This window comes from Coffea eugenioides, chromosome 6 (genome assembly GCF_003713205.1).
Source record: "Coffea eugenioides isolate CCC68of chromosome 6, Ceug_1.0, whole genome shotgun sequence".
NCBI lineage: Eukaryota > Viridiplantae > Streptophyta > Magnoliopsida > Gentianales > Rubiaceae > Coffea > Coffea eugenioides.
Window position 1 is genome coordinate 3892739 of NC_040040.1, and position 27186 is coordinate 3919924.

The following is a 27186-nucleotide window of genomic DNA, read 5'->3' on the forward strand; positions in this document are numbered from 1 at the left end:
TAAGTCACGTGACACTTACTACTAGACTGGGAGACGGCGAGTTGGATAAATAATGATAAATGTTGGAGGATTATTTTTAAAAGGGTAAATGTTAACTGTTAACCTCAAATCCTATCCACGCTTTAATGTATAGTAACACATTATTGTTTATTATATATAGTAAGATAGAAGTAGTAGTTAAATTAACATAAGCGGCAAATAAGTCACGTGACACTCACCGCTGGCGTGGGAGACGGCGAGTCCACTTCACTTATCCTGGAGGGAAACAAAGGCTACACTGCGAACGAGAGAGAGAGAGAGGGAGAGAGCGAAGATTATGGCGAGCGGTTGAATTGAAGCCGAGAGAGAATTGAACAGCGAAGTAGCCGTTGGATGGTGGTGGTGGGACTGGGATCAACTCAACAGAATCTATCGAAACAAAACCCCAAATTCACATTCAGCCCCAAGGCCCAAGTTCCGTCGATCCAACCAACCTCCTGCAAATGACGCTCAACGCTTCCCATTTTGTCGCCAATTTCGAGCCCAAACGGTAATACACCCCCCTCTCCCTCCTTCCCTTTCAACCTGCTTAAGCATTTGTATATGCATATGAATGTATTGTGCATGCTTCAGTTTTTGAATTGCAATACACGGGTGTGGTGAGGTGTCATGGAGACCGAATTTGTAGCTAAGTTTTACACACAACCCTTGATGCTTACTCTCGAAATTCATGGAAAATCCGTTGCGTTTAGAGTTTCTCCTTTTTACTGAATTTACCCAAATTCATCACTACCGTTTTGCTACTACTTTTTTAAAGTTCCTATTATACACTCTCTGTTGCTTATTTACGTTGCTTATTATTATTTCTCAAGACCATTTCTTAGGAACTTACTTTGGAAGTGGGCACCCCCTAATGAGAAAAAAATAATGATAATTATGGAGACCATTGGCTGATCACTACGTTTGTGAGGTCATATTGTAGATCCAGTTAGTCTGGTAAAAGGAGCTTCTTCTGTTTTAAATTTTAGATTTATAATACAGTGTTGGGATTGGGGTGGTTTGATCTTGTTCAGATATAGAATATAATTAGAGAGAGAAAGAAAGGTGGTCAGGTTGCACTTGTAGGAATAGATTTTAAGTTTTTTGTGTGTTACTTTAGAAATCTGGTAATGTGATCTAAGATTGGCTTGATGTGGAAGAGCTATGGGCAGTGGAATCCATTTCTTCATGACCAATTATGTTGCTGTCCTTGTTGAGTAAGCGTTCATTGGACGTTGATTCCAGGTAAAATCCGTCTCTAGGGAATTTGCACGCCCGCCAGTATTGCACCTTATATACAAAGCCAATGGCACACAAATGAATGTAGCGTGCTAACCTAGATAATGTGTAATAATCACCGTTCCTTTTCAGAGATATGGTAATACAGTATTGTATGAACATTTTGAAGTGGAGGATGTTGATTTTTTAGGATTGGTATGTTTGACTATAAATGCTCAAATGGTAATGCAATTTTGACAGGGATGCATATGGATTTACTGTGAGACCTCAGCATCTTCATAGATACAGGGAGTACTCTACCATCTACAAGGTAAATTGTCATCTTGACATTTTCCCTCTGCTTAATCTCTGGTTTTGCAGGAGACTGAATTTAACTTAATACTGCATAGCCATGAGGATAAATGGACTCAAATTATAGTTGCGTAGTCGGTTGAAGGGGACTGCAATAGTTTTTATTTTTTGTTTTCTTTTGGGTCTCAAGGGAGAATTACAAAGGAAAGAGAGGGGGAATTGACAGAGAAACAGAAGTGTTGTTCGCTCAATCATGCTTTTCTCATGAAGCTTATTTAATCTTATATCCTTCATTTCAGGAAGAGGAAGAGGAAAGATTTCACAAGTGGAATTGCTTTCTGCAACAGCAAACAGAGTCTACTGTATCTCCGGAGAATGTCAAAACTGTGGAACCTGAAGTTACGGAGCAGCAAATTAAGCCTATTCAGCAGTTGACTGCAGAAGGGGATGCTTCAGGTGGAGTTGAGTCTGTTCCAGACATACTCGAAGAAACTGATGCTGAGAAGGAGGTGCCAGCTATTATACCAAAGGAATCTTCTGAGGTGCATAAGTGGGTCCCTGTTAGACCATCTCTCTGTCACATAGAGGATATGATGAGTTCTCGTGCAAAGAAGGGAAAAAGCATGATAGATGAGCTTATAACCACTGACCATAACCATCTTCCCTCAATTTTGGAGGAGAGTCACTCAGAAGAGGAACTTGAGCAAGCACATGAAGAAGAACACTACGACAGCAAAAGGGATGCTAGCCCTGATGCTCCTAAAGAAAGAGGTGCTTCCATCAATGGAGTCTGTACAGAACCCTTGTTTCCTTGGAAAGAACTGGAGTTCCTTGTTCACGGAGGAGTGCCAAGGGATTTGAGGGGAGAGGTACTAATCTTCCCTATTTACCAATAGTACCCAAAATTATGGTCGAACTAAATTTTGTTTTTTATCTCATCTTGGTGGCTAGGTATGGCAAGCCTTTGTTGGAGTTAGGACACGCAGGGTAGAGAGATACTACCAGGATTTGCTGGCTCCAGAAAGTGATGCTGGTAAGGACCGGGATGGTGATAAATCACAATCACTTGAAGATAGAAAGGGACCGAATGAGAATAGTGTCCATGTGCCTGAAAGTTTGAGAAAGCAAATTGAGAAGGTCATTAGATGCATGGAAACTGGACTTTATCGTTCACTCTTTTAATTCGTAGGTGCTACTTCTTTTTAGGGCCTGTTTTGGGATGACAAATGAGGATCTTTTAGTTACTAAATATCCTTATGTGATCTTCTTCTTTGTTTAGATATCTCACTAAATGCAGTATGGTTTGTTTTCCCTTGTCTGCAAGAAGCAACCTGTCTCTGCTTCTTTTGAAATGTTGACCTAGTTTTCATGTGAACTGGCCTCTATTTACTGCATTGTCCATTTTCTTAATGCTCCACAGCACATATATCACCACCCTTTGCTTCATGGTTTCTTCTCTGTGTTCAATTTCTCATAGTCCACATTTTAATTCTAAGATGCTTATGCCAACTTCGCCATGTTTGGTATTGCATTCCAAGTTTCTCCCAGGGCTAACCTACTAATCTATTCTTTACAGGATCTGACTAGAACATTTCCTGGACATCCTGCATTAAATGAAAATGGTAGAAATTCTTTGAGGCGTTTACTTTTGGCATATGCTCGACATAACCCATCAGTTGGGTATTGCCAGGTAACTCTTGGCTGAAGCTTTTACCTTCTTATACTGCCCTTATTAGGTTGTTAGATGAGATGTATAACTTATCCATGTGTGGCAGTTTTAACATTGAACTATATGATTTGATAAATATGAATTCATTTGTGGTATTAGCTCCTAAAGTGATTTGGCTTAGGTCCTCACTTGAAGTAGCAGTAAAGACGTTTAAAGAATTGTATTCAATCTCCATTAGTTGCAAAAGGAACAAATACTTGTTTTCTCAATGGCATTTAGTTATTCATGTGTATCCACCTTATTAAATTTATTCCTGGGATTTGGATCTCAGGCTTAGTGTTTTTTTACTATTTTCTTTATCTATAATGTTCTGCAGGCTATGAATTTTTTTGCTGCCTTATTACTTCTTATGATGCCTGAGGAAAATGCCTTTTGGTAAGTCTCAAATGTTTGCTGCTTTAAAGGGTTGATGCTTTTCATCATGGTATTCTAGGAAATTTCACTTGATATTGGACTGGACCTGTTGGTTTTTTCTTAGTGTAATGTGATTGCATCCCCAGACAGAAAATGTAGCATGTCTAAAATTAAAATACTGTGGCACACACAACTTTCAGATGGGAAATGTACATGCGAGTTAGAATCTAGATAGAAAAAATAGTCTGTATTACTTTTGTGAATAAAAGTTCTTGAAGGGTTTACAATATTGACACTAATAGTTGATAATTTTATGCTTGGATACCCTTTTTTGGCCCTGCTTCTTTCAAGTAAGGTTTATGTATGTCACTTCTATGCATCAATCAGCACAAACACATATTCAAACACACAAACACACCCATGTGTGTTATTTGATTTGGAGCACAAAAGCTCCGCTGACTTTATAGGCTAGTTTGTTTTGCTTCCTTCAGGACTTTGGTCGGTATCATTGATGATTACTTTGATGGTTATTACTCTCAGGAAATGATAGAATGCCAGGTTTGAACCTCTATTATTTTGAAGTTCACTGGTACATGTATGCTTATTATGAGCTATTTTGCATACCTAAGACTTTTCTGGTCATTTCTTAGGTTGATCAACTTGTTTTTGAGGAGTTGATGCGTGAAAGGTTTCCTAAACTGGGTCAGTCAAGTGCCACATGGATTTTCCTTGATTAGCTTTTGTTGCTATTTTAACACTAAACTTCCTTACTTGCTGGTCCGTTTGTTGCAGTCAATCATCTCGATTACTTGGGAGTGCAGGTTACATGGATATCCGGGCCATGGTTCCTTTCAATTTTTGTGAATATGCTTCCATGGGAAAGTGGTGAGCAAATTGAAATAGTAATTCTAAATCGAGTTTAACTTACCAGTGAAAGACAACTTTCTGGTCTTGTAAACCATTGTACTTTTGCATCTTATAATACCTTCAGTGCTTAACGAGGCACACTGTGGATTGCAGTTCTTCGGGTTTGGGATGTTCTTTTGTTTGAAGGAAATCGTGTTATGTTATTTCGGACAGCACTTGCTTTGATGGAGTTATATGGTATACTAGTAACAAGTTGCAATAAATGGTTGTCCATTTTCCTTTATTTTAGTGATATCAATTTTGTCACATCCAAAATTCTACAGGTCCAGTTATAGTCACAACCAAGGATGCTGCAGATGCCATAAGTTTATTGCAATCCTTGGCTGGTTCAACTTTTGATAGCAGCCAACTTGTTTTGACAGCTTGCATGGGTTTCTTGAGTGTCACTGAAGATAGATTGCAAGGGCTAAGAGAGAAACACCGGCCAGCTGTACTTGCAGCTGTGGAGGAAAGATCGAAAGGGGCTCGAGTTTGGAAAGACCCCAAAGGTCTAGCAACTAAGCTGTATAGTTTCAAGCATAAGCCTGAATCCCTGATAAAAGATCCTAGAGTGGAAGAAGCTTCAGGTGACAAGCTAATTGGTGGTGATGTATCACATTCGGAGTCTCATGCTACTACTGATTTGAATGAATTGCTTGATGGCTTAAACATTGATTCAGAAGTAGATTCACTTCCAGATCTTCAAGAACAGGTAGCCATTTTTTCCGTTTTTCATCACGAAATTTTCCCTTGCTATTTTGGTTTCTATTGATTGGTATCCATGAAATTTGTCTCATCCATGGTACCTGCAACATTGATTCATAGGTAGGTTGAGAATCTGTTTTTAAAGAATTAAGATGCTCAACACAAGCAAGAGATGCACTTTTCAGTATTTGCAATATCTCTGAATTCTGTTTCATTAATTTATTTAATATTGCAAAAAATGTTCTTAAATTTGAATTTTTGTCAAAATCTTCAAAGAATTGACTGGGAAAGATTGGTCAGAAGTTTGACGAAATGGGTAATTTACTTTGAGATGAGACATATCTTGAAGTATATATGTCATTGTACTCTTGTGGCATAGGTTACAGCTATGTAGTTGTTTTCTTTTCTTTGTGAATAGAGAACTATAGGTTGGTGTCGGCCTGTACAATTTTCCCACCATCTTACTGTACATTACAATCCCTTTTATATTTCATAATTGGAGAAATAGTAATTTTATTTTGTCCACTGTCAAAGCATTTTATTTTCCAAATTTGAGGTAATCAGAATATTTATGAAAAATTCTCCTTGTCCTTTTTTAAGTGTTACTTATCAACAGCTTCCTGGCAGGTTGTATGGATGAAGGTGGAGCTGTGCAGATTACTAGAGGAAAAAAGAACTGCAATTCTAAGGTCAGTCTGCATTTTCAATTTCTTTTTTATATATATTTTTTCAATTTCTTGTCTGTGTGATGGGTTTATGCACATCACTGCAGTGAAGAAATTAAACGTATGTGTGTGCATAATTTACAAAACAAGTCCTCTAAGAAAGGAGCAACGGTGAGCTCCGAGTCCCAAAAGGAAGTATTCAAGATTTTTCCTCTTAGTAACTAGAAGGTGTCTTCTGGATTTTTTACATTTAAAACTCCTTTTGCCATTTTCTGCTTTCTTGTGCTTTTCAAGGTTTCAAAGTCATTGATAGATCTTGTTCAAGGATAGGTGAACTATCAAATGTTAGTCCAAAAGCAAAGCTGTTTTCAACAGCCATGCATTGTGCCTTGATCTTGCATGATATCTGTGGTGTATTGGTATGCTTCCAGTTTTCCTCTTTAATGCCTACATAGTTCTTGTCAGTACTTAAATGAGAAAATGGGGCAATTTCTATATGTGCTACGCTTAACCTGTGACATTAAGTACACATGAACTTAAAACCTTTTTCTTGTTTACTCTCTCATTGATGGAAAATGTGATTAATACATCAGCCTTGAAATTTTTTCGTCTTCTGAAGTCTTAAAGGATAAGTTCTCTTTTCCAGAGCTGAAGAGTTGGAGACAGCCCTTATGGAGATGGTCAAGCAAGATAATAGACGTCAACTGAGTGCAAGGGTAAGAATAATTTAAACTAGTGCATTCCTACTGCGGTTCATGTGTTTTTGGAAGACGATGTGTCACATAGCATATGATGCAACTTTCTAAGATTGTTGCGTGCATAAGTTATGATACCCTTCGTTCAAAAAGGAGTTAGAGTTAGGGAGAGAGGGAGAGGGCATTTGCTTGCTCTTCATGATGGTGGAAAGGATGGATTGTAGTAAAGGGTTGCAGAAGTTTGAAGCTCCACCATAAGGGAGAGGGAGCAAAGACTGATAATCAGAGGGCGTAAGGGTTAAGGGAATTTAATATAAGTATAAAGATAATCCGATTCCCCTGGGTTAAGTAGCTAGCAGCCTTCTGAGGAGCTATTGGAATGAAAGAAGAAAGCTGCTTAAACAAAGTGTAAACGCACAATCAAAGGAAAGGTAGGCTTCCTTGAATCGCCATCACCAGTCAGCCTATTATCATTGCCTTGAATACGAATATAGCTAAAAAGTAATTCAAACCAGTTTTTCACTCTAAAGTCAGACAAGTTCTCTTTCAAGCATTAATCCTTGGCTCGTGGGGTTGTCGTTGAATCAAAACTTTCATCGTCTTGGCCCACTACCTGATGTCTCCAGTTTTTAGAACAAGGAAAAGAAAGGATCAGTAATTTCCTTTAGTAACTTTGGAGCCTGCCTATTGCTATTTTGTTTTAGTTCTTGAGCTCATACCTTCTGTAATACAACATAGAGGTAACCACATTGTACGTTTGGGAAAAGTATTGCTTGTCAGTCTAAGGTTGTTTCATACAACAGTGTCTTAACCTCTTTCTCTGCTTACATTTCTTCTTTGTGTCTGTTGTCATGCAATGTTATGTCAGTTTGCTCTTTGACCCAAAATTTGCATCCTCATTCAGCATGGAAACAACTGGAAATGTTGCTACAGCATTTAGATATCCTTATAGGTATGTAGAATATGTGAACTATATACTAAAGATATCTGCTAGTATAGTACACATCATCTGATATTCAATAGTAGCAATGAAATCAGCTATTCTCCACATCTCTTGCCCCTTGGGCCATGAAAAATAATCAGAAGAGATCTAGGAAATGACACTTTATATTCTGTCAATAAGGATATCCAGTTCTGGATTCTTTCTTTTTTTTCTTTTTCAAATTTCTCTTGGATGCTTATATTTTGTGGAAGTAAATTTCTTTTTTTCACTTTTCTAGACCTTGTAGTGTTCTTACTTTGCAGGTTGAGCAGTTAGAGCGTGAGGTAGCTGAGTTACAGCAAGCACTTTCTGATAAGACACAGCAGGAGAATGCTATGATTCAGGTTTTGCAGCAGTTTCATATGAATTTTATCTCAACAAGGATTCGTTTTTGTGTCATGATAACTCAATTTTGCATAATCATATCCAACATTCTGCAGGTCCTGATGCGAGTTGAGCAGGAACAGAAAGTAACAGAAGATGCTCGAATTTTGGCTGAGCAAGATGCAGCTGCTCAGAGATATGCAGTGGAAGTTCTTCAGGTTTTGTTTTGCAATGTATCTGCTTAACTGGATGCATTTCCCTTCTGGTTGTTGGGGGCGGGGCGGGGTGGGAGGGGGGAGGGGGTTTCTGGACTTCCAATTTTGAGATTCTTTGTTGATTCTCCCCTTCCTCACCATTTTTTGTTTTTATATATGTAGTGATATATTTTCTTTTGTTAATGCAGGAAAAACACAACAAAGCTCTGGCTTCAATTGCTGAGATGGAAAAGAGAGTAGTTATGGCAGAATCGATGCTGGAAGCTACTTTGCAATATGAATCTGGCCAAGTTAAAGCTCTAGCTTCTCCCGGGTTTGTGTTGCTTACAGTTTCCTGTTTATTTATCATGTGATTCTCGTCTTTGTAACTCCAGATATGCTAACACGTGGTGTATGCATTTTGGATGGGCAAAGAAATGGGACCGGGGAATGGGGGATTTAAGAAAAATGAGGGCTTGAAAATGTCTTTGGCTGGGGTTTGGAGGGGTGGAGGGTGCATGCAAAATTATGTCTAAATGATTCTGCATGTTGATCAGAATGGATTAATTCTAAATCTGACAGAAATTATAAATGTGCTATATGTTTCTAGTGTTAATTGGGTGATGCTTTACGCGTTTGTGATTTTACTTCTCTGAGATGTCCTTTCTTGTTGAAGAACGTGACATGTCATTTGTGTTTCCTCTCTTACCATCCTCTCTGTTTGGTTTTATAGACAGGACAACTCACTGTGCCATCCGTATCTTCATGCTGTTCTTGGCTTTGCGACAAAGTTTTGAGTTTTAATTGTGCTGAAATATTTTGTAGGTCTGTTCATCCAGATTCTCCTCGGGATATGCCAAGGAGGACTGGTTTGCTCCCTTTCGGCCTTGGCTGGCGTGATAGGAACAAGGTACAGAATCTTGGCTCTCTCACTTGTTCTCTTTAGTTATTGGTCAAACTATTTTCTTTTTTTGCTGCTTTGGCATGGATACGTGAGAGAGTTTGCAAATCTGCATTCCCTTCAGAGTGTTAAAAACGGTATTGAATAGGTTTTCATGTCATGTTTCTGTTGGTGAGGTAAAAACTTCCAATGGTCATTGAGTAAATAGTGTTAAACAAGCAATATATCAAACGCATTCCACTTGTAGTAGATGGCTACAATTACCGTAAGACGAAAATTTATTGGAGATGAAAATATCTCATGAGCATTGCAGGACGCATGAATGTGGAGATTGCAGAAGCATCAGACTTTGGTTGTATGGGGTGATATCAGTCATTTTCTTCTTAAAGAAGGTAAAAACCCATCAAGGTAAACAGAGTGATGCTGCTGTAAGTGTTGAAAGTAAGTCTGGTAATGAGGGCGTTGATACAAGCAGTGTACATATTCAGGCGAATGGCCATCAAGGATAGCAAAATGAACTTGAACAGATGGAAGATATATTCTCAGCTTCAAGCTGATGGCTGGTTGCCAATCACGTCCTTCTGCCTTCGTTTGTGGAGAATCAGAAGCCTAGCCTTTTTTGTTGTTGGCAATGGTATATTGATGCATTATGAGCCAAGTATCTTTCATTTCACACTTTTATGTAACTATATTGTGAAAGAAAGGAAATCTCGGTTATCATTCTTTTGACTAGAGAACGTCTGTAAAAGTTATGATACTCTTACTAGTGGGATGTTAGACTTGCTGTTTCTTTTCTTAGAGCCGAGTCATGCATAGACAGAATTTCCACCGGTGATCGTCTTCCTTGCCATCTCAAATGAGGATTTGAGAAGTACTTATGGCGCCTATGAACTGGGCTACATTAGGATTAGTTGCAACTTTTCCCAACTCTCTGTGGCCGTCAAAACGATTTCTGGTAATTAATAGCCATATTTTTTTGTCGATACAATGGAGGGCACCCTTGAAAGAGCAACTAGTCGGCTTAAAAGCCGCCTAAGTGCCCTTAAGACGGGCACCCTTAAGACAACTAAACCAGCAGATAGTTGCAACCCATCCTTTGCACATGAATTACCTTCTTGCCAAACATGAGCAATTCTGCAATCCCAGTAGGGCTGTCAACGGGCCGGGTCCGGGCTGGAATTCATTATTCCGGACCCGGACCCGAATTACTATACCGGACCCGGATCCGACCCGTTTATCCGATGGGTCTTTTATTCTATGTTCCAGATCCGGATCCGGCTACCCGAACAAATTTAGCAAAATTTATAATTTCTAATAAAAATGAGAAAAAAATATATTTGTAAACTAATTTCTAACTAATGCAAAGAAAAAACCAAATAAGAAAAGAAATCAAATTGACTTTATTCAAATACATCGTCCTAATCAAATTATATTGATAAATATATATTTTTTAAAATAATAATTCATTTATATCCGGATCCGGGTCTAATACGGGTCGGAATACTATATTCCGTATCCGACCCGTTTTTTTGTTTGACAAAACGGATCCGGATGATCCGGATCCAGAAAACGGAATTAAATCCCTATCCATACCGGTAATAATTTCACGGATCCGGTCCAGATCTGGGTCTAGACCCGACCCGTTGACAGGCCTAAATCAGTAAATCCCAGTCTCTTTCCAGTAAAGACCCTGACCTCCATGACAGTATCATAATGTTGACTCTCAGCCGGAGCATCCTTACGTAGCAATTTGAGAATCTGATTCCAAAACCACCTTTTTATAGCCCAAATTCCAAGCCCGTAGTACATACCTCACAACACAGCAGCAGTATTGCTCGCCTCCCCAATGTTGGCCCTAAACCCTGTCAATCAGCAACCCATTTCATCTCTGACCACTCCTCCTGCCGGCCCAGGATTATTTATTGCCGCCCCATCTACATTGACGTTATCCCCACCCCCTTGGAGGCTTTTCCCAACAGATAAACTTCATCTCTTTTGCTCAATAAAATATGTTGCTGTGCTCCGCAGTTTACCATCCATGCCTTAGTGCACAAACTCATTCCTCGCTGTCCTGGCGAAATACACAACTTGCTGCAAGGCTAGAGGCCAAACAATTGTATCTTGCCTCCCAATATCTCCCCTATGCACATTCAAGTCAATACACACTACTGGTCCTTCGATTTCGATTTAAAGGCTCTCCGGTGCCGGGGATGAACAAGTTGCCCCCAAAATATTGCTAATCCATTGGCAATCCCTTAACATATATATGTAATGTTGTTTCCTGACTAACTTCACATGGTGGACATGTTCCAAACGGATGCAAATGATGTTTGAATTTTTCAACCTTTGTTAATAATCTACCATGCCGTCGTAGCCAAGTAAAAATTGTCAACGAGATGAAGCCTTTAACTTCCAAATTCTTTCCCAACCAATATCCTTCTCCATTGAATCAACAGCATCTCCATCCAACTGGTAAGCTGATTTGATAGTGAAGTCGCCACTCGATTCTCGAACCATGTAACGGTATCAGGATTATCCATACCCCCCGCACTCATAGTGCTCTTAGAATTTGCACTTGAGAACTTGAGAGATAATTCTTCAGAACTGTCCCAATCCCAGTCTCCAGACGTAAGCCAATGCTCGTAGTGCTCATTAATAACCATGTTCGTTGGTCGAGAAAATAAAATTGCAAGAGAAAACACACTTGGTAACAGCGGCACTGGATCACCAGGTTTCCAATGGTAGCACTAGGCAACTCCACAGGCATTCCAGGTTCCCATCCTGATGGTACAACAATATTAGGCGGAAGCGGACCCTGAATGCCAGCAAGATTGGCAAGTGGATTTGGCTCCGCTGATTGCACAGCTAGGGTTTCAATTAATGGCTCTATAGTTTTCTCCTCATCCTCATCTGTCTGGGATAAACCAATATTAAGATCAGTAAAACTGTACAATTGAGATGCCCGCATTTGCTCCTCCTGCGGAGCAAGTGGGAGTGCCCCACGGAGGGGAGCCTGTCGAGTACCAAATTCTGGTGGTGCGAAAGTAGTGTAGCTTATTCTATGGGCATTTTACAATATATCTGAAAGTTTTAGCTGAGATGCCACGATTGTTGAAGAATCCTCTGTAACATCTCCTGACTTGGACCGTTTTGGAAGGTGATGATCCGAGTAATCATCTACAAGTTTGTCAAGAACCTTTTTTTCTCTTCTTTTTTTTCTTTTGCGGTTAGGTTGTCAAGAACCTTTCCAGCTTCCTTGAGCTTGTTTGCAAGCGCAAGAATTGTAGCATCTTTTGACCTGATTTCACGTGAGAGTTTCTGTTATGCATCTTGAAGATCAAGAATTTCAGGGAGTTCCGCAACAGCTTCGGATAGCTGAGTTGGCAGGTTTGTGAGAAAAAAGAGAGTGTTCTTTAGAGTTCCGCAAATGCTAATTTAAGCAGGTGCTAGATTATGCTGTCAAAACCACCATCCATCCCAGTTTGATAAATGACAAACATGGAAAATCAGATAGGTTAAGTAATCAACAGTCATATCAAACATCCTAATATATAAAGCCACAGTTCCCATTTTACTTGATCATCCCCAGAGATTTTAACCCCTTCTAATTCTACTCATAAAGCAGGAAAAGATTTTTACTAAAAACCTCACTCAAAAGTGAAAAGAACACGATTGAAAGTACACAAAACAAGAACTCGAGCCGAAATTTAATATCCGTACCTGAAGTTTGCTCAAAGGAAGGGGCCCCCGGGGGGGCAGCGACGTCGGCGCAGCTAAGGGCGTTAAGATTTCAGAACGGAAAAAGAAACAGGGGAGGCGAAGGTCGGGGAAGGACGGCATTTTCATGCACGTTGCGACTTGCAGAGAGCTGTTAGAGGTTCCGAAGGGGGCCGTTGGATGACAAATGGGGGGCATGAACAACTAAAGGGAAGCGCATTGAGTCGCACGGTATTTTATGTTTTCCCCATCAAAAGGAGGATTTTTTTAAAAAAATTTAAAAAAATGGAAAAAAGAAAAACAATTAAGTGCTAATTAGTATATCTGGTAATCAGTTTAACGCGATCGAGGAAATCAAAGTTGGCATTATCAAAAAAGAAAAAAAAAATTAAAGTTGGCCTTCGAATAAATTGATTGACATGACATGAGCTGTCTTTATTTATCTGTTTCACCACAGAGAGATATTTGTTTCGCAATTTTTCATTTTCTACGGCCTAAATTTTGTGTCGGTTTAAATTAGATTTAACACCCTTGGAATGGAAGAAAGATTTATATTATATCAACGAAGGCCAACTTTGGCAGACAAACTAAATACGAATATTTTGGAGGGTGACTTCTTGAATTTACTAACACTTTACACGACCAATTTATTACTGTCAAGTTTACAAAAAAACCTGTGTATGTAGTAGGGCTGCATCTGTATGAAAGCCAGAGAGAGTTACATGAGATGCTTGCTCTTCCTGCTCCCGGTACCAGAAAGTTTTACTTCTGTTCACAGGAAGGTTTAATTAACTTTGCAGCTGAAGGAACGACAGAATAACATCCTTCAACTGTTCTCTTGTTATCTCCATTCGCGCTCCCCACATCACTGCTACCATCCAAACTGCCAAAAACCAGAAGAACTGCGGATACAGATTACGGGTAGGAAAAACTTTCCAAATCCTCCACCGAAGCCACTTTCACAGAGAAGAATCATACGCCATGAAGAGCACTTCCCAATAAGCTAAACTTGGCCCCGACTGTAATCAGAGGACAGCTGACATATTTCCTGCACTTCAAACGTTACATGAAGCAAAATTTTACCATCAGCGGCTAGTGCCCATGATCGAGCGCAGACCAAATTGAAATTAAATATTCGCATTACTCCTGAAGCAATCAAGAATCACTTCTTCTACCTTCACATTTCTATATCTCAAAGACTACAATAACTCGCACCCTAAAGAAGCTACCCCAGTATAGGATACTTTTGCTGCACAAAATTGAGACTGCAATGCACTAAAGGCTATACAAGTTCTAACCGTACACTATAGAGAAATTGTCAATTCTTCCTTTGAATCACAAGACCATATCTGGTCTGGAGATCACAGATATATGTACATAGTTTCCATCTGGTAATCACCTCAAATAGTTCTACCTCTGGAGAATTATTCACTCTAACCTTCAAAAAACCTCAATTCTCAGAGTGTAGCATTTCAGAACAGGTGCAGCGTTTTCCCCTATATTGCTGTACAAAAAGTGACAAAAAATTTAGCTGCTGTGACCAAGGGGAACTGAAATGACATAGGATAACTGATTAAAGAAAAGGACTTGCAATATTACCAATATAAATACCACCATGATATTCAACATGGTAGATAGGCTGGGTTCTTGACCAAATTGCCGGCAGCAACCCCCATGCATTTTGTATTGACATCAGATGATGAAAGAACAGTTCTCTGCACAAATCATAAAACTATCTACGGTGACCAACAAAACCAAAAACTGGAAAACACATGACTGCAAAAGCTGTGTCCAAGGACACAAAGTCTAAGGACCAGCATTCCAGTTTTATTCTGCTATAAAAGGTACCACCTACAAATTATGGATCTATAAAGCATATTGTTATCAATCAAATCATGAGAGTTTCCTAGCAAATATATCTCCATATTGTGTTCATGTCTTGTTTCTGAAATGCAAAGAACCCTCAGTCACCTAAATCCATCGTCCTAGGACTTCGTTCAACCATGCATACAAGGACTGGTCCTTAACCTGTGGATCATAACTCCAAGTGTACCAAAGTGGCAGCATTCATGGCTGATATTACTTAAAAACATAGAAAGCAGTCTTGACTAAAAAAGGTTGATATGGCTAGACACCTCCGTCTTGACTACATAACCAAGTAAACAATTGCCGAAGACAGCATAAGCCATGAACTAAAAGAACTTGGTGAGCCAATGACTGATGGCCTCTGTATCTCTCACATCATGCCTCTCGTGAAAAAGTTGTTAATTTAATAGGACAGAATCAAGGCCAAATTTTCCTTGCCAATGGAAAACAGCAAGTTTTTTCATTCTCTTCATTGTACTCTAATTAATATGCATTGCAGCATAACAACTTTCCATTGGATTTCAAAATGTCCCCACACACAATGAACACTAGACACGCCAAAATCAGTGTACCATGCATTCTTGAGCGGAATAATAATATAAACTGTGTTCGGATGTTAATGGAATTCTAGACACAGTAGTGCAGATGGACTTGCTTGGTATCCATTTTCGACCTTAAAACTACCAAAGAAATGCAGCATTCGCAAAACATAAGATGAATGAAACACCAGTATGCTGTGATATTTCACAAAATATAATACTTACAACTGGTTCAAAATCAGGGCTGGACAAATTGATGGTAAGATTTCTCATCAACAGCAAAACCTGCATATCCAGAGAAAGGGACAATTCACCCAACTCACCGTTACCAAAATCCACATCATACCAGCAACAAGACAACAGAAGAAAAGAGAGAAGTTTTTTTTTTAAAGAAAGAAAAAAAATTGGCAGGCCAAGAGAGTCAGGAAATACACAAGGTTTTTATTAAACTTACAGTCTCAAAATTTATTGGATCCATCTCCTTGAGCTTCTGCACATGACCCTCAGCAGTAGGATCAAAGACACTGCCAATGAAGCTATAAACTTCAGCAAAGTCCGGTATACCTGTAAACAAAAATATTAATTGGTAATCTCACTCTTGTTCCAAAACAAACCAAAGACAGAACGAGTTCTACACAGAGAGACTTGGAGATGACAGTTTTCCTATGTCATAGATCATCTATTGTGCTATAGCCTAAAGTACCCAGGTAGGCATCAGTACTAAAACAATCATGCAATCTCAAAACAGAATAAAGAAAGCAACATAAAAAGCAGACTACAGTTCCACTAATCATTTGCCCAAGTAAAATTCATCTAAAACTGTTCCAGAATGGCTTCAGTTTTTGATAGAGTGATTAAGGACGTACATGGAGGGGGAAGATTCCAACTAGTTTTCCCCATCAAGCAAGCAAGAAATTGTTGTCTGTCTGCTCAGACATACATGCATAGATACAAAGATGCATGATCACAAGGAATGTGCCTTGTTGCTTTTCAATTAATACAAAACAATCATAAAGGTTCTCTACAGAAAACCATGTAAACATCAGCTAAAAAGGACAAGCTGCAATATCAATTAGAACTTTTCTGCATCAGTCTAATGTTTGGACAAAAATAAAATTTCTCCCAGACAACAGCAATTGCATCATGATGCTATAACAAAGGCAAAAGCTAGATCTCGCAGACAGCACTTTTCCCGAGTTAGCAAATATTAAAACTTTAAAATGCTGCAGCAGAACTCAGTAAGCAAATCTGGGAATTGTATAAAGTTATTACCATGAAGAAGTGAACCTTGCTTTTCCTGTTTTGGTAATTCAGAAGCTGGAAGCGTTTTACTAGAACTCCCAACACCAGTGATATAGCTGTTTGTAATCCTTGTAGCTCCCTTTGATCCAATATCAGCTGAATCAGTAATGTAATATGTCACAATAATCGCAGAAATTTCCCTCTAGTGAATTTTTTCAGATAGATTAATATGGAAGATTAACAGTATAAGATGTTGTGCATGCCTTCGGCTCCATGAAGACTGTACTCATCTTGGGAAGGCAGCACTCCACTTGATTGAGCACTTGCGATCACAGAAGCATCATCCCATGTAGGATATCCAGGTGCAAGAGAATTCACTGAAGAAGGATAAGCAATGGAAGCTTGTACAGGAACTAAAACTGAAAACATTTTGGAGGAAATACAAATCAGAATTTCATAAATGTTCTCAAAACTTCTACAAAAGAAAAATCTATCATCTCGTGGTCAGACCATTTTTGGGAGCCTTCTGAGGGTAAGGATGAGCAGCTTTGCGCTTAGGCCGTGGGGGAGGCACATGTGCTATTGTCCCATTCTTTTGCACCTTTAAAAAGTATTTCTGGGCATGGCTGCGGATCTGTATAAACAGACTATGACGTCAATTAACTATTACAAAGAACTGAATGGTAACGAAATATGGGAAAAGGTCATGCAATAGAAATTAGCACCTAAATTTGATATAAACGATAGATTCAGAGAATTCGAACAATAATTTCATGGTCAATAAAGAGGCCTCTAAAACTCCAAAATAACCTAAAAAAAAGGATCAATAAATACCACAAGGGAGTTGCAGTAGCAAATTTAAGGTACAGGGTTAAGTGTATGTCAACAAAATACAAACATACATGTGTGTGTGTGTAGGATCAGGAATGAAAAGAGAAACTTTGCACACTAGAAGATCACCTATGGCGCATTGGTATTTTCATTACAGGATTGGGACCAAAAATCAGCTAGTAGCAATCAAACAAAGTAAAAGGTGTGTGAGACAAAAAGATTCCCTGTCATACACAACATGTTATTCTGATATCACAAATCCAAGGCCTTACCATGGTTCACTCAGTCTCCAAGGTGTCATTATGCCAAATATATCTGCAATATGCTAGCCAATCAAAGGCTGCAAGTATCAATATCTTAATGGTTTTTATTTATCGCACATGGACAGAAAAACCTAAATTCCGTACACCGTATAAAATTACCAAAGCGTACAAAAGTTTCTAGAAAATGCACAATGAAAAGAAGAATACAAGGTGAAAGATCTGCCTTTGGCAGGTGAAATAGACACCTGAATTACAGTCTTCGAACCCACAAAATCTTCAATTTTCTTCCAATCCCTGTCAAACCTAAATCACCCAGAAAGAAAAGTAATCAACACTATTACTTCCCTAGCTAGTTGCCCTGCTTGCAGGGTTCAAAAAAAAAATCTTGGTAACAAGAACTGTAGGACACCAAGCAGAGACGTCAGGAATGGTTTTGGAAGGAAAAAAAATGCTCTTCTTTTAGTTTAATGCAATGCTCTGCCAATCAATAAATCGAGCTGACTAATCAGCAGCTACGAAAGTCTTCCTCATTGATTCGCAGAAAGCCAATTATATCCTATGGAGCTATGCCCCTTTATGGGGGCTGTCTCCCTAACAGTAAGGCAAATGTTTTTTCAGCAAAATGTTTCAATTTGGTATGTTTCACAAATTGAACGCATAAATAGAATAAACCAAACTCCATCTAGCCTGTAATTCCACTCCATAGCTAAGAAGTTAGCATTTGAGCGAATCTATAAGCAGTTCGCAGTTGCAATGGCTATCTTAGTATTAATAAGCAAGAGCCGAAAATAAAGTAAAATATCGTTAAAAATTCGTAAAGGAACCAACTCATTTTTTTTCCAATTAAAATTAAGATGGAGACTCAAAAACCAAAAAAAAAAAAAAGAAGAAGAAGAGAGAGAGAGAGCGTGAGCAAGATGTGGTAGTACTGACATATGGAACTACAAGGGAGAGGATGTTTACAGTTGAAGAGCTTCCAGGAACTTGTCGTGCTCTTCTTCGGTCCAGCTCTCTCGGGACTTGGTTATGGTGTAGGGTTTTCGGATCTTCTTGCCAGACCCGCACCCGTAAGCGTCGGTGTTCGTGGCGGTAGTGGTTGGAGTTGCTGAGTTGGGCATGGACTGAGGATCGGACGACGACGACGTCGTCATCGTCGGGGTGGAATTCATACCGCACCCTATAAAGATTTCACCACAGCCAAACAAAATGTACTGCACTTTTTATTAATTAGTACTCTAATCAGAAAACGGTACTAAGATGATGCAGAGAAAGATAGAGAGAAGGCGTTGGCAAGGGCGTTTTCTTGTGAATGCAAGGTTCGATGATTTGAGGCCAGTCAATTAATCGTGTCACTTTCTCAATGCTCCTGCGATTAATCGGCTTCCTTAGCTTTTACTTTCACATTCACCTTCCGGAGGAAAGAATTCTATGTGCTCGTCAAGTGGATGAAACTTCGACGTGTCATTCACTCGTTTAGCCAGTCAACATCAACCTATAGAAGGCGTTTTTTTTTTTTTGTGTGAAATAAATTTGTTTACAAACCAAGGCAAAACACATGCCCTTGCAGACCGTCCTCTACAAACTTAGAGAGACCATGAGCGGCTCATGGATGGTTCACGGCCAAGCCAATTCAAGCTCATAGATGATGGTTTGGTAGATGAAAGTATATAAAACCTCCAATGCGTGAGTATTTATAGATTTTTAGATTGTGAATAGTATCAGAACTAGAGTTCACGAGTTCATATATGATCTTCTATTCCATCAAATTTTATTTTATATCGAATTGAGAGAGACATGCGTCCATTTAATATTAGATTTGAATTAATAAAATATCAAATCATAAGAATTTAGGGAAGTCAATCTTGAATTGAGTGCTTAGGATTTTACAAAAATAAAATAAAACTGGTCCTTATTTCCTATCTAAAATAGAGTATAAGAGGATGCGTGTTCATTTGAAATTAAATTTAGGTTAATAAAATGTCAAGTCATGAGAAGTCACTTTTACCCAAAAACTTCGTGATTTCAGAAAAAAGAAAAAAAGAGAAATCACTCTCAATCTGAGTTCTCGTAATCTCATAAAAATTAAAAAATAAATAAAATCTTTTTCTAAGTTCTAACATTTATTTTGGCCAAAAAGTCAATACATTAATTTGCTACGTCAATAAACATGTTTAATAGTAGTTTTTTGAAAAAATCATCAATGTTATAATAACTAAAGAAAAACGTGCTTAAATACTGCGATCATAAATCAAATCAATAATCGCTTTGATATCTAAATCTGAAATAAAGTGATGCTATCAATAGATTTTGCGAGACGGAGGTCATCTTTCTGAGTCGCAATGCTACGACGACAACATGAAACACAGCTTGGAGGAGATACACGTGGTGAGTCACAAACAAAATTCCTAAGAGCACACGCAAAGCTTTGCTCCTGCGGTCGCCCCTACCCGATCTCTCAATTTCAATTTGCATGCCAGCGCCGCCGATGAATTGTGAAGTTGTAGCGAGCAATCGGAAAGGCAGAGGAGCACACTTAAAAAGTTAGTGGGCCCATTCGTGATTTCTTGATGCTACGTGAGCATCAATTCAGTCCACGCATTCCATGGTCATGTGACGTCGTGTCATGTACGAATCAATAAACAAATAAGTAAATGACTACGAGCAGTTGCTTGGCCAATGCTCCTAGCAATTCACAAGCGTGTTAGTTAAACTGAGATACTCCTGTGACGTTGCGGGTTCACCGAAAACAGAAAGAAAATGCCAACAGCCACATTTTCCTGCGCCAGAATTGGTGGCCATTGTCTGTTGGATCCTCGGATTCGAACGGCTACGAATGCGCTTAATCATGTGTGGTGGATGATCGGGCCTGCCAGACCAGTTTACCAACACCCTGGGGTCAGAGCAGTTGCTTCTTCGACTTTACTGGAGAGGAAATGACAGGTGGCAGCAGATGATCCACTCAACTTTATCAACATCTTCTTTACTTGTCCACCCCCAACTGCGGGCACACGGGTTGGGTTAAATGTGCCGCAAGCAACAAGGGCTTGACCCAACCTTTGAATTCCAGCAACCGAGACTGGTGAGGTGAGACCTAAGGCTCCATCAGATCAAAATCAAAATCATCCACCTGCTTCTTATTCCCCATTTCACATGCTTCACAATTCACACTACTGTCTGTTTAGTTGAATTAGGAATTTGATCATCAAGAAAATGATAATTTTTTTGCTGGTTATTGTCAACCATACCATCTCATTAAGACAAGGGAAGAATTACTTCAGTTTTTCCATCCTTGTGGTTATTGACTTGATTATTTTATTTTCCTTATTTTTTGAATGGCAGGACTGGCATTTGATGATAGGTAATTAGGTATCTCCCAATTCAGAGAACCCGTGGTATATTTTGAAATCTATATCTATATCTATATCTATTGCAGAAGAGATTTTTAACAGAGACCCTCTCAATGACTTCTAAACTTCTCATTCTTTTTTCTAAATTTTTATATTTATTTTAATACATAAAAAAGTAGTGGGTTATAACCAACCCTATGACCAATCAAACTTAAAATTTAAAATATTTCCACTACCTACTTCATAAACCGTTTATACTTTGTTATTTATACTTTAAATCTTTTTTATTCCTTAATTAAAGACAAATGCTCATTCGTATGCTATTTTAATACAATGTTACATTCTTATAATTAAGAGATATTTATCACCAAACTAACCCTATAATCACCCCTACAAATGAGCTTTGCAAATTACAATCACGTTTCAAAAAAAATCACAAATGTGCAACTAAATGTAGAGTACAACTGAATGTAAAGTTGAGGGGATAAAGTGCAGCTAAATTTAAAGTTAAGGGGTTTACTATATTTAACCCTAAAAAAATCCCAAGAACGGAACAAGTAGTGGGTTATAGATTTTTGTCTAGATTTTTATATTTATTTTAATACATAAAAAGTAGTGGGTTATAACCAACCCTATCACCAGTCAAATTTAAAATTTAAAACTTTCTCATAATCTACTTCATAAATCGTTAAATATATTTATACTTTAAATCCTTTTTATACTTTTGTATTTATTTATATTTTAAATCATTTTTACTCTTTACTTAAAGACAAATGCTCATTCACATGCTATTTTAATACAATTTTAATTCAGAAACACACAACATGATTAAGAAACAGCAGAACCAACATGATCAAGTTTTGAAAATACACTTAATAAAAAAAATCAAATCCTACCTCCTATTCCTTTTTTTTACCACTACATACCATCAATCAGCAATAGACACCCATTCCTACCACTACTACCATTGCCCCCTTCCATACTCTCTTGTTTCCTTTCTCGTTCTCCTTTATTCTCGTTCTTTCTCCGTCCTTCTCCTCCTTCTTTTTTTTTCCTCCTTCTCCCTCTTGCAATTGGATCTGGTTGCGACGAACGAGAAAGAAGAAAATAGTGAATAAGAAAGGAAAAATGAGGGGACTAAGAAAAGAAAAGAAAGGGAAAGAGAAGAGGACTATGGAGGAAAGATGAGAGGTAGTCATAGGTGGAAGCGGTGGTGAGTGGTTGTGATAAGAAGTTTTTAAAAAATTTAAAAACATTTTAATAAAATTTTAATTTTTAAAAATACCCCAATAAATGACTTGAGTGACAAATTTTTTACATACAATATTTTTGAAAAAACACCCAAAAATAATATAGGATTAGCATTTATCATTACCATTTCAATTATCTAATAGTTAGAAGTTAAAGCACCAAATTGACAAGGAAAAATACCATAAACCTCCATTGAGATTTCTTTTAATATCACCTAACATCTCTAAAGTTTTAAAAATATCACTCGCTTCCCTTACTTTTGTTATTTGTGTAACAAAATTTTAAAAATTCATAATTGCCATTTTGTTTGCTAAATAAAAACACTCCTAAACCACTTTATTTATTCCAAGAAAATTATCACCTAAAAACAATCTCTAGTAATACTACCACATCACAATGTGCTACAGTTCATAAAAATATAAATTTAAAAATAAAAAGATATTTACAAAGAAATACGTTAACACAAATTTAACTTTATATGCTTAAAATTGATTTCTTATGAATCTATATTTTTTTTCCAACTTATTTTTAACATGTGCCTAAACTTTTAAATTGTACTGCTCATTATAAAAATCAAATCAAAATGATAAAGAAATCACACCACACATATTGCAATAACAAAAAATAAAAGATAAACAGAATTCAATTTACTATAATTTTACAAATAAAAAGTTGCACAGTCATCCAAAAAATGAGTAAGAGAGAATGTTAGAGAAGAGAGAAAGAGAAGACAGTGATTTTTGTTTCTTATTTTTTTAAATTTTAATTTTCATTTATTTGATATGTGAATTACGTATCAAGTGTGAGCTAATATAGTTTTTTTTTTTTTACAATTATCAGGAGAGGTAAGTGATATTTTCAAAACTTCAAGGGCGCCAAGTGATATTAGAAGAAACCTTGGGCGAGGTTTCTGATATTAATTTCGACCAGGAGAAGAAACCTCAAAAGTCACTAGAAATTCAGGGACAAGACATGTAATTTCGACTCATCCCAAATTCCCAATTGCAGTTAAGGGGGAAAAAGCAAGAGAGAGAAAAAAATCTCCGAGGGAGAGAGGGATTATCGTTTCAGCCTCTGCAACGCTGAAAATAATATACTCTCACTGATAGCAAAAGCGCGATTGGTGAGTTTTGAAGCCTTGAGTTCCCGGTGAAGAAAAAGATACCGAATGGATATTCGACTTGCATTTGGAAGCATTTCATCATACACTTTAAGGCCTGATTCAAGAAACAGAAACGCTTTCAGTTTTATACCATATTGCTCAAGAAAAGACTCCAAACGACAGCCCCAGCAAAATGGGAACAACGACGGCGACGACAGAAATGGAGGTACTTTTATCTTTCTAACATATACAGTCTTATAACTTCGATGTGCTTTTGGCGCTAGCGTATTTGTTTATCAAGTTTTTAGGCCCCGGTGGTTAAGGACCTTTTTAATTTCCTCTTAAATGAATGTTCGATTCTCACCATTCCCACAGGCCTTTATGAAAAAAAAGGACCTTTAGCTAAATGGGGAGACTAAATTCGATATGTTCTTGACGGAGGGGGTTCATAAAAGGTTTTGGTCTCTTGGATTGTCAGTGCCCACGTAGAAAGGTCACCATAATTTTCTCTCTGTATTGGCCATTACTTGGAAGTAGGAACAAACAGATAGACAGGAAAGAAAGGATCAAAGAAAGAATGGAGTATATATTTTTTGAATCTCTACTGTATGGTCTGGTCGAGTTTGTAGTTAAGCCCCGATTCATGATGGGTATATACCGTTTATTAGGAGTTCAATGCAATATATTTACCTAAATTCTGTGGACTTTTAAGTAGTGTCTGTGAATACTTTTAAGCTTTACAGGTCTCAATAAATGAAGCATTAGCTTGGTTGTTCAGTCCATTAGGCCGTTCAAAAAGCAATTAATCAAGTTTTGCTGCAACCAACATCTCTGCTTTACTCATTTAGTTTATGGAATCGGACCAATTAATGACGCATTTCAAATGTTTCTGATGGCATCTTTTGATTGTCTGTCCTTTTCTTTTCTTTTCTTCTTCTTTTGTCTGCTCAACTCTATCGCAAGATGTTGCTGAAAAGACCTTGCAGTTCATGGTCGTGCAAAGTCATCTCAGTTTGTAAATTAGTGCTTCTGCTATCCCTTCTTTTTCCCTAAAAAAAAAGAAAGAAATGGAAATTTGTTTATTTTTAAACTTAATTGAAGGTTAAAAGATGTATGATCTGATAAAATCCCACTTTTTTGGCATTTTTTCTCTACTAGTCCTTTTCTCAATCTTGGAATTTCACTTCTTATATTTCAGTATAGCTAATTCTCTCAATAGTATATGGAGCAGGGTACTTTGTTCTTGTAATGCTTACACTGTAAGTTAATGTCCGTCTTTGTTGATGATCTCAAAGCAATGAATCAACCTGTATAGTCTTGAAGATAAAGTCATTTATTGATTGTAATGAAGTTAGGATGCCATTAAATTAGAAAATGGAATCACTAAATAGAAACTTAGATACTGAAATATATTTGATATGAGTATCTGCAGACAAAACTTTCCATGTGTCAGGTGAATTCCGTGTTTATGCCTGCCACACTTGTTTCTATGGTATCAGATTTATCCAAAATTGGAGTGTGTTTGAAATCAGCACCCGGAGATATGTGTTGCATGGGCTTTCCTTCTATTGTATGCTAAATCCAACTGATCAAGGATCCAAAGTAGCATGTCCAGATAAATTTAACAACTATCGTGGAAGTATACATGCAAGAATATATACGCATCTGAAACCATGCTAAAGAACAGATCATTAGTATGCTGTATTACTGCCATGTTATGGTTTCATGAACTTGTTGGTGAGTTCTATGAATAAATGAAAACTATCTCATGGTTATTACCAACAGTACGTGATATGATAATGAAAGGTTAGGACATGTTTTTTTCTGATTACATATCTAGATTGGTACCATTTTCTCTGTAACTTAAGGTGCATATAGTTGCACGTATATAGGAATTTATGTTGTTACGTGGAGACTGGATGGTTCTTTGGTAGTGGCTTATTGGTTCAAGATTTTGCTCAATTGTAATCGAGCTGTATTCCAATGGCTACAGGTAAAAGAGTGTTTCGTAGGAGATAAATAAAAAGAGGTATAAAACAGTGCTGAGCTGACATGGGACATGTTAATTGCTCAATTGCTTTTAGTGTTCTTAATTAAGTATAGAATGGTAGACAGGTTGCAAGTTGAGCTGACACGGGACATGTTAAGACTGGTGAAGAACTATTGGGAAGAAAACTAAGATGCCTGCTATATATACTTGGAGAGTGTGGTTGGAAAAGCAGACTTCCAAGGTTTGGAAAGTGCTATTTCAAAGAGAAACATTGGAAGTTTGGGACATTTAGTCATAGATTAAGAAAAAAGATATATTGATAGAGATTTAATAAGAATTTCTTTTATCATTTTATTGGAGGAGAGTTGATTCATAAGTTGGTGGACAAAATCTTATACACCTTCTTAAGTGCAGGAGCTTGTAAGTCTTCTAAAATTTGAAATCGCTCTTTGTACATGTAGAATTGATAAGTTTAAGATTTTTTCTCATTTCATATGCTTAAACTGCCTGCAAAATTACAAGGAAGAATTTAGCATTGATTGTACTCCTAATTATTTAGGTGACAAGTTCTCAACTGATTGGGACAAGGCCTGGTCAAGTTACAGGAAGCGAGGGAAGAAGACCCTGTTTTCACAGTTTTCTGACAAGTATGTGAGCTGGAACCCCAGGCGTTCTGACTACCCACTGTCTGAGGAAGTTGATCCCATAAAAAGAACAGAGAAGTCAAACCTCAAGTTGTGGACCAGTCAGAGTTTCACTCTTGGCGGTGCTATTCTTATAGTCACGCTTCTTTTGATCTACACCATTCTTGCACCAATCAAGTGAATTCATTTGACTTTGTTCGCTACTTAGAAACAACTTTGTGCTGTAATGATCCATATTCAGTAAGCGAGTTCAGGAAAGGATCATGTAAAATGTAACTTGATGCAGCAGCTTCTGTGAGTAAATATGGTGAATCTACTGTTTTCCATAATTTGTTTGACCTTATTTAAATTTTTAGTGTCTACTATTGAAAAGTTAGTTTATGGCCAGTCATTTTTCAACATTGTTTCGATTGATCCGGTCTACATAGTGAATTGTCACTGCCAGCCAAAGTTGATTGTTTAGTGGTCTTACTATCTATTACAGAGGGAAGATTTCCTGGTGGAAAGTATGATTCCGTGGCTACCATTGTTTGCAGAAAACAATCACTTACTACTGTCTGCCAAACTGGAAGATAAAGTAATGCCTTCTGGCAAGCCCTGCTTGTTGGGAAATTTTGTCTGAACTCTTGCTCATGTTGTTTGATGAATATGATTTGAAGCAGAATATCTGTGAGGGACTTTTTGCATTACTTCATTAATTTTATGTTTCTTCCTTGTTTTCTTTTAAACTTAACATGAGAATTGCATGACTTCCCTCCTTACCAGTATGAGAGATTTCTTTCTCTTTTTATGTTTCCTTGGGGTGGAAAAACTCCCATTATTGGGTCTGAGGTCAAAATTTCAACTTGTCAAGCTCATATTATTTAATTCAGCAGGGTAGCATTGAAATTTGTTGTATGATCTCCTGCAAATAATCACTTCATTATTACGATTAATTATCAGTGATTCAGATGTTGTTGGTCTCCTGTATGTCTGTGTCTGTGTGCCTGCTCACTTATTACATCTATGACTGTAAATAACTTGTTTTCCATCTTTTCTTCTTAATTTTCCATGCACTTGTTCGCAAAGTAGGTTTTGCTGATTGTTGGTAAGGAAAAATCTCCCAAGACAAATTTAGAAGCTGAAATAATTAATGTGCTTTCCTGTCCATGTCCTTTTTCTTCTTCTCTCCCTTTGTGCCTGCTTGATGTTTTCGGTTTGTCTTATTCCTTTTTCCGTTCTACTTTTTTTCCTGAGGGACAACATCTTGGCCTGTTTGCTCATTTTGACTGGCATAGCTTTCAGGATCCTTTTGATGAAATGCTTATGTCTTGCAGGAAGTAGAAAAACTCAGAAATCGACTGAGCTTGCTTGGCTCTGGAACACGTGTGGGACACTCTTCAGGTAACCAG

General features: G+C 37.8%; 3 protein-coding genes and 1 pseudogene across 11 annotated transcripts; 2 read left to right on the top strand and 2 right to left on the bottom strand.

Moving 5' to 3' along the window:
* Window positions 1-307: 307 nt before the first annotated feature.
* Window positions 308-9793, top strand: LOC113772933 (TBC domain-containing protein C215.01-like). Of its 4 annotated transcripts, none has more exons than XM_027317428.1 (18): window positions 308-529; window positions 1498-1567; window positions 1848-2417; window positions 2500-2685; window positions 3125-3238; window positions 3594-3652; window positions 4123-4189; window positions 4282-4333; window positions 4424-4516; window positions 4652-4735; window positions 4822-5249; window positions 5870-5931; window positions 6554-6623; window positions 7848-7928; window positions 8025-8126; window positions 8312-8436; window positions 8928-9012; window positions 9317-9793. In XM_027317428.1, the coding sequence occupies exons 1-18, from the start codon at window positions 483-485 to the stop codon at window positions 9323-9325; spliced, it is 2304 nt and encodes a 767-aa protein (XP_027173229.1). In that variant the 5' UTR covers window positions 308-482; the 3' UTR covers window positions 9326-9793. The 4 variants fall into 4 exon arrangements, with proteins under 4 accessions (XP_027173229.1, XP_027173230.1, XP_027173231.1 ...); XM_027317429.1 differs by having other exon boundaries at window positions 8312-8413; XM_027317430.1 differs by lacking the exon at window positions 4652-4735 and having other exon boundaries at window positions 4921-5249.
* Window positions 9794-10595: 802 nt separating this feature from the next.
* On the bottom strand, window positions 10596-13861 carry LOC113773015 (annotated as a pseudogene).
* Window positions 13295-18823, bottom strand: LOC113775019 (protein REVEILLE 8-like). Of its 6 annotated transcripts, none has more exons than XR_003468857.1 (10): window positions 18425-18823; window positions 17707-17764; window positions 16878-17001; window positions 16631-16786; window positions 16398-16523; window positions 15580-15689; window positions 15351-15410; window positions 14320-14435; window positions 14159-14224; window positions 13295-13768 (listed from the first exon to the last, which is right to left on the bottom strand). XR_003468857.1 is itself a non-coding variant. In XM_027319729.1 (9 exons), the coding sequence occupies exons 1-8, from the start codon at window positions 18628-18630 to the stop codon at window positions 14343-14345; spliced, it is 933 nt and encodes a 310-aa protein (XP_027175530.1). In that variant the 5' UTR covers window positions 18631-18823; the 3' UTR covers window positions 13295-14224; window positions 14320-14342. The 6 variants fall into 6 exon arrangements, 2 of the variants coding, with proteins under 2 accessions (XP_027175530.1, XP_027175531.1); XR_003468858.1 differs by having other exon boundaries at window positions 13295-13773; XR_003468856.1 differs by having other exon boundaries at window positions 14120-14224.
* A 4250-nt stretch (window positions 18824-23073) lies between these two features.
* LOC113774572 lies at window positions 23074-26124 on the top strand. The gene is made up of 2 exons (XM_027319124.1): window positions 23074-23387; window positions 25711-26124. The coding sequence occupies exons 1-2, from the start codon at window positions 23228-23230 to the stop codon at window positions 25974-25976; spliced, it is 426 nt and encodes a 141-aa protein (XP_027174925.1). The 5' UTR covers window positions 23074-23227; the 3' UTR covers window positions 25977-26124.
* The last annotated feature ends 1062 nt before the right edge of the window (window positions 26125-27186 follow it).

Bases quoted from the DNA above. Each gene is read 5' to 3' on its own strand.
- LOC113774572 (XM_027319124.1), top strand. From the start codon at position 23,228: ATGGATATTCGACTTGCATTTGGAAGCATTTCATCATACACTTTAAGG. The intron at 23,388-25,710 runs GTACTTTTATCT...CTAATTATTTAG, and splicing joins CGGCGACGACAGAAATGGAG to GTGACAAGTTCTCAACTGAT.
- LOC113775019 (XM_027319729.1), bottom strand. From the start codon at position 18,630: ATGAATTCCACCCCGACGATGACGACGTCGTCGTCGTCCGATCCTCAG. The intron at 17,765-18,424 runs GTAAACATCCTC...TGGGTGATTTAG, and splicing joins TTCCTGGAAGCTCTTCAACT to GTTTGACAGGGATTGGAAGA. The intron at 15,411-15,579 runs GTAAGTTTAATA...CTGGATATGCAG, and splicing joins ATCCAATAAATTTTGAGACT to GTTTTGCTGTTGATGAGAAA.
- LOC113772933 (XM_027317428.1), top strand. From the start codon at position 483: ATGACGCTCAACGCTTCCCATTTTGTCGCCAATTTCGAGCCCAAACG. The intron at 1,568-1,847 runs GTAAATTGTCAT...CCTTCATTTCAG, and splicing joins AGTACTCTACCATCTACAAG to GAAGAGGAAGAGGAAAGATT. The intron at 8,127-8,311 runs GTTTTGTTTTGC...TTGTTAATGCAG, and splicing joins ATGCAGTGGAAGTTCTTCAG to GAAAAACACAACAAAGCTCT.